At 50.9% G+C, this 5,514-nt stretch overlaps 1 protein-coding gene across 1 annotated transcript in view; it reads left to right on the top strand.

Annotated features, from left to right (window-relative positions):
- Window positions 1–5,436, top strand: part of GMEB2 (glucocorticoid modulatory element binding protein 2) — a gene marked incomplete at its 3' end in the record, with an annotated part of 9,590 nt that extends 4,154 nt beyond the window's left edge. Inside the window, exons 3-8 of the mRNA XM_009876267.1 lie at window positions 548–675; window positions 1,841–1,944; window positions 3,102–3,259; window positions 4,164–4,235; window positions 4,639–4,776; window positions 5,314–5,436. Of these exons, the coding sequence (XP_009874569.1) occupies window positions 548–675; window positions 1,841–1,944; window positions 3,102–3,259; window positions 4,164–4,235; window positions 4,639–4,776; window positions 5,314–5,436 (723 nt within the window). The remainder of the gene's footprint in view (window positions 1–547; window positions 676–1,840; window positions 1,945–3,101; window positions 3,260–4,163; window positions 4,236–4,638; window positions 4,777–5,313) is intronic.
- Window positions 5,437–5,514: the final 78 nt, after the last annotated feature.

The raw sequence follows: 5,514 nt of genomic DNA, 5'->3' as shown, positions 1-5,514 counted from the left end.
AGGATGAGACCCTCTCTGGCCATCCCTGGCTCCTGCCCTTCAGCTTGCAGCGGGGATGTCAGCTTTGCAGCAGACTTGCTGGTTTCAGGTTACAAGGAAAAATTAATTTAGTGAGCAAAGACTGTGACCCGCTGGGCTGGAGCTGACTTAAAACCAGTTTTACTCTAAGGCCAAGGATGAGTTTATAATTAGCTGAACAACGTAATTCATTTTGTTTTTATCAAGTATTGGATTTTTTCAGCCTTGGCCACTGCGCTCTCAAGATTTCTCACGCTAAGGTGCAGGCACATTGGTATAAATCAGCCTACCCAGTTCTGTTTCAGAAATTTGTGTGGTTGGATGCGTTTAGTAGCAAAGCGCAAGTGAGTGCTGGCCACAAACCCCGACACACCCCACTATGCATCATCTTTTTTTATTATTATTTTTTTTTCATAATCCTGAGCTTCAAAACTGCTTTATCACTGTATGTGTGCCTCAGGGTGCTGCACTGGGGGCTGCAACTCATGTTTCTTTTTGCTCTGTCCCTTGCTCTGTTCCCTGTGAGAAGTGAAGATGGCTGAAGATGAGGACACTTTAGAGGCAGAGATTGTCTACCCCATCACCTGCGGGGACAGCAAAGCCAACCTCATCTGGAGGAAGTTTGTGTGTCCTGGGATCAACGTGAAGTGTGTGCAGGTGAGAATAAAGGTTCCTGACGCTGCCCTCGTGCCTTCCCGTGCCCGTGTTGCAAGCTCACCAGGCTTGTCTTGGTTTTGCTGAGCTTTGGTAAGCTCAGAACCACGTTGCCGTGGGAGAGGAGGAAATTCTGGGTACTGTTCTGCCTGGTGTTTGTCTTCTTGGCTGAGCTGAGCATTCCTGAGTGAATGCTGCCTCAAATTCCTTGAGAAATTTATTGGTAGGGGAACTACTGAAGAGCTTTCCATGGTGCCCTGGGATAACTTGTGGTTAAATTTTGCATGAATTCAGGAACAAACCGTGAGCGATGCTGTTGATAAGCCATTGCTGGCTTTTGTCCACGGTCAACAATACTTTGCTGGACTCTTGCAAGGAGAATTTCCAAAGGATTGTCCTTGCCCTTCGTGGGAGAGATGATCTTTTCTATCCGTGAGGCAGAGGACAAGCACTGCTGCAGATAAGGCTGCTAAAATCCGTCCTCTCTTTGCACCAAAGCCCATGAGCTTGTTCAGAGCAGCAGTTTCTTGTGCAGTGATGGCGAGGGAGCTCTGTGACGGTCAACACGTCCCATGGAAACAAGAGACCTGGACTTGAAAAATCCTTCCTGAGATGGGCTGTGAAGCAGCTCTTCAGAGAACAGCCTGACTCTGCAGGTTGCTTTAGCTCGGCTCGTGGGTTCAGGCACAGCCAGATGTGTAGGGCAATAAAAAAAGCAGGGGAAGCACTGGCTGCTGGCATGGTGTGCATCCGCTTCCCAAAGCTGGATTTTGGGAGAAGCGAGTGGCTGCTGTGGGGAGAGGCCAGAGGTTTCACCGGTATCAGTGGCTGGGCTCGGGAGCGGGAGGTCAAAGACCGAATGGACTTTTCCTTCCCTGGCTTGTGTGGGGTGTAGCGTGCCCACACATGAGTGGGAGCACGAGCAGCTCACTGCTGGTGATGATACTTTGCCCAAGCTACTGGGTTTTTTTCCAGTTGCCCTGCCTGGGCTGGGCATTCAGCAAACCCCTCTGTGCTGTGCCTCCCCCAGACCTTTGGTTTTGAGCAGCCTTTAACTAAATGTCCACAAAAACAATATTCGGCTTTAATTTTTTTAATTTTTTTTTTTTTATCTCGGGCAATGCTTCCGTTATTTTTTTATGGCTTGTTGTGCTTCTGCTTTTTGCAGTTTGACGATCACCTAATAAGCCCTAAGGAGTTTGTCCACTTGGCAGGGAAGTCGACCCTGAAGGATTGGAAGCGGGCGATCCGGATGAATGGCATCATGCTCCGGTTAGTCTCCTCATTTTTACCTGCAGAGCGACAGCAGAGATTTCTTAACTACAGTAATTTAATTCTTCTCTGCTCTTGAGAAGACGAGACCATGATTTAATTAGAGTCTGTCTGTAGGCAGGATAAGAAAGCATCACCTCTTTGGAGCTGCCAGTGGTTTTGTACTCTTCTCAAAGGGTGACATTGCCTTTGCCTCTATTCTTCTGCTTCAGTGCAGGCATCTCTCGTATTCCTTCGAAGCGGCTTTTGCTCCACATAGATTTTTGCATAATACGCTTATGCTAAGGCAGATCTTTGAAGATCCAAAAAAAAAAAATAAACAATGAAACATCCCAAGCCTGGCAGCCCATGAGAGCAAATCCTGGGAAGCTGAGGGTGTTGGTGGCCGGCAAAGCCTTGGGATGCTGCGGAGAGAAGGGGCTTGGGCTGGGAAGGTCATGGATGTTGATGTTGCAGCCTCCTTGGTTTAAGCCAAGAGCCTTATCCTGGTTCCTGAGTTGGGTTATGCCCCATCTCTTTGTGAGGTGTAGAGCTGAGACCGGTGCTGGTGGGACCAGGCTGGGCCCTTCTCCTTCCTCCCTCAGCAGATCAGGATCCATCAGTCCCAGCAAGGGTTGCAGGTTAAAATAGCAGCCCCCCAAGCAGAAAACCCTTCTCAGAGAGGTGGGACCAGCCCCAGCAGCAAAGAAAAGGGATTTCTTGGAGGAAGGAAATGCATCCTCTGTAGGTTAGACTTGGAGAGGAGCCTTTCCAGAGGGCTGAGGTCCTGCAGGAGGATGCAGGATGTGGCAGGGAATTGGTCAGAAAGCCAATCTGCTCCAGTGCTTTACCACAGCTACAGCATGGTGGGCTTTCTTCTCCCCATCCCAGCCTCCTGAAAGGCTTCGCCACCATCGGAATGTTGTGCAGTTGCTGGGTTTGTATGTGTAGCCAGTGCAGAGCAGGCCGTGAATGCTGGTTTAATTAACTTTTAGTTAATGCTGCCTTTAAGGTCAGGACATGGGAAAATTCTGTTTCCCCTGTCTCCTCTCCTGGTTTTTTTGCTTTTCAACTGGGACTTTTGAGAAGTTTGGGGCTGAAGGCTGCCAGGAGTTGCACCTCGGCGCTCTCTGCTCCCGCTGACGAGCCTGTCCCTGTGCTTCCTCCCTGTCTTTCAGCAAGATCATGGACTCAGGAGAGCTGGATTTCTACCAGCACACAAAGGTCTGTTCCAACACCTGCAGGAGCACCAAAATCGACCTGACCGGAGCCAGGGTGTCCTTGACCAGCCAGACATCGACCGAGTACATCCCTCTCACTCCCGCTTCTGCGGATGGTACGTCCAGCCGTTCCCCTTGCCCTAAATGGGGGGTTTGAAACATAAAATCACAACGAATGCTGCATAACCAGCCCCCGCTACGGTTTTCCAGCTCTGTGGGTTGTTTTATCCTCTCCTTTCTCTCCCTGCCCTGTTGTGGGATTCCCCGTAGCAAAGCTGGGCAGAGTCGTCGTTAGAGCATCTCGGCAGAGACTCAGTAACTCTTGCCTAGTGGCTCTGTAGCGCTGCGTGACCCAAAAAGCCGCCCTTCTGGCCTCCTGCCCTACCCCAAAGTGTGTAGCTGAAGCAGAAGACTGCGATTAATCTGTAAGAAGACAGTAGTCGTTGCTCGTTGAAGTCCCTTTTCTGTCCTCGCTGCCTTGCAGCTCTGTGGTAACAAAACCGCTGAGGTTTGGCAGAGTAGGAGGGGAAGGGAGCCCCCCTGCATCCCTGCACAGTGTGGGGGAGTGCTCTCCCCTACGAGGCTTTAGAAACCCTCCAGACCTTCCAGTCCTGCAAGCTGGACAAAAAAAAGAATTACCCCCAAAAAAAGAAAAAAAATCAGACTCTAAATCTGTTTGACTTTTGCCCTACGCAGTGCTGGTGTGTACGCAGCGGGGAATGGGAGGGAAATGCAGCTCTGGGGCACTTGAGCTTGTGCAAGGGCTGCAGAAGTGATCCCTGGGGTGTTGCACTCCAGTGTGGAAAAAATAACTCCTGCTGGCACAACATCCGCGTCTCTCTCTGCTCAGCTTGGAGAGCTGCCTTCAAATAAAAGGCGTCCTGTGCAATAAAAAGAAGTTGCAGAAATGCAGCAAGGGAGTGCTTCACCCGGGAACAGCCCATGGAAAAAAAAAAATACAGAAAAAAATCGGGACTTGGATTTGGGGGGTTTTTTTCCCCCTTTTTTTTTCGGTTGCAGTGAATGGATCCCCGGCTACGATTACCATAGAAACGTGTGAGGATGCGGGCGATTGGAGCACCAGCATTGGAGGTATGGCTTTGCGTAACCCGTGGGGCCCGGGGCCGGGAGGGCGGTAGCAGGGATAAGGAGCAGGACCCTTCTTGCTGAGTGCCACAGTGTCAAAGCGTAGGCCAAACGCTCTGTGTGGCTCTAGGAAAAATAAAAGTAAAATAAGAAAAAGATCAGAGGGGTCATAAAATCATTCTTGCTGCTCTGGTGTGCTCGCAGCTTTTCTGTGGCATCGGTGTCCTGTTTGTGTGTGACGGAGGATGGGGAAAGCGTGTCCTTCTCCAGCTGCCCCCCTTCGGGTACCAGCACCCTCAGCCTCGCAGGAATTCACCCTCGCAGGGCTCACAAGGGGAACTTAGAGCAAATCACCACCAAAACTCCCTCCGAGGATTTTGAGGTTCTCCCTTACTTTCTCTTTCTTCAGACAACACCTTCGCTTTCTGGCGAAGCCTGAAGGACACTGGTCTCCTGGAAGAAGTAATCCAGGAGCTCCACCAGGAGCTAGTGGAGACCATGAAGGGTTTGCAGCAGCGAGCGCAGGATCCCCCGCTGCAGCTCGGAGGTGAGGACCTGGGCATGGGTGCTCAGAGGGGCTCGTTGGCTTTTTTTTTTCTTCTGGGGGATGTCTGGGTGACACTGTAGGGACACGGCTCATCGTAACTCAGTTGCATTTCTGGCTGGTCCCCGAGCAGGCTCCGGGGTGGGGCGGGGGAGTGTTTCAGGGTGCCGGAAGATGCTTCAGGTGGCCTCAGTTCTGTGGCTGCTGGAGGCTTCCTATCTGCTGGCTCTGGGTCTGGACAAACGCTTGGCTCGGGAGCTGGAGTGGGATTTAAGCCATCAAACAACACTGCAGCAACCAGCTGTTGTGCCAGTGGTTTTCTTATTGTCCCTGCTAAGCAGGAGAGGATTGTTTGTGTGCTGGTGACCTCTTGTGCTTTCTCATGTCTTCTCCTGTCTTCTCTTCCCCAGTTTCTTGGCATACCTTCCCGCAGATTTTGGCCATCTGAGATGAATCTGTTTGCTGTCGTGCGGCTTTTCACTGAAATACTTTTGAGTAGGGAATTCTGCTTTCCTCAAAGATTTGTGTCTTGTTTTTAAGATGCTGTTTTACTCAACAACATAGTCCAGAACTTTGGTATGCTGGATCTCGTCAAGAAGGTCCTGGCCAGCCACAAGTGTCAGATGGATCGCTCAAGGGAGCAGTACGCACGGGATTTGGCAGGTATGGCCCTGGCACTGCTGGTCGCCGCTGGCTCATTTTCTTTTTGTGTAGGACAGTGGGGGTTTTGTTAGCGCTGGC

Source organism: Apaloderma vittatum, unplaced genomic scaffold, assembly GCF_000703405.1.
Source record: "Apaloderma vittatum isolate BGI_N311 unplaced genomic scaffold, ASM70340v1 scaffold4669, whole genome shotgun sequence".
NCBI classification, from domain to species: Eukaryota; Metazoa; Chordata; class Aves; order Trogoniformes; family Trogonidae; genus Apaloderma; species Apaloderma vittatum.
The sequence above is the reverse complement of the archived record's forward strand: the minus strand, read 5'-3'. Positions and strand labels throughout refer to the sequence as shown.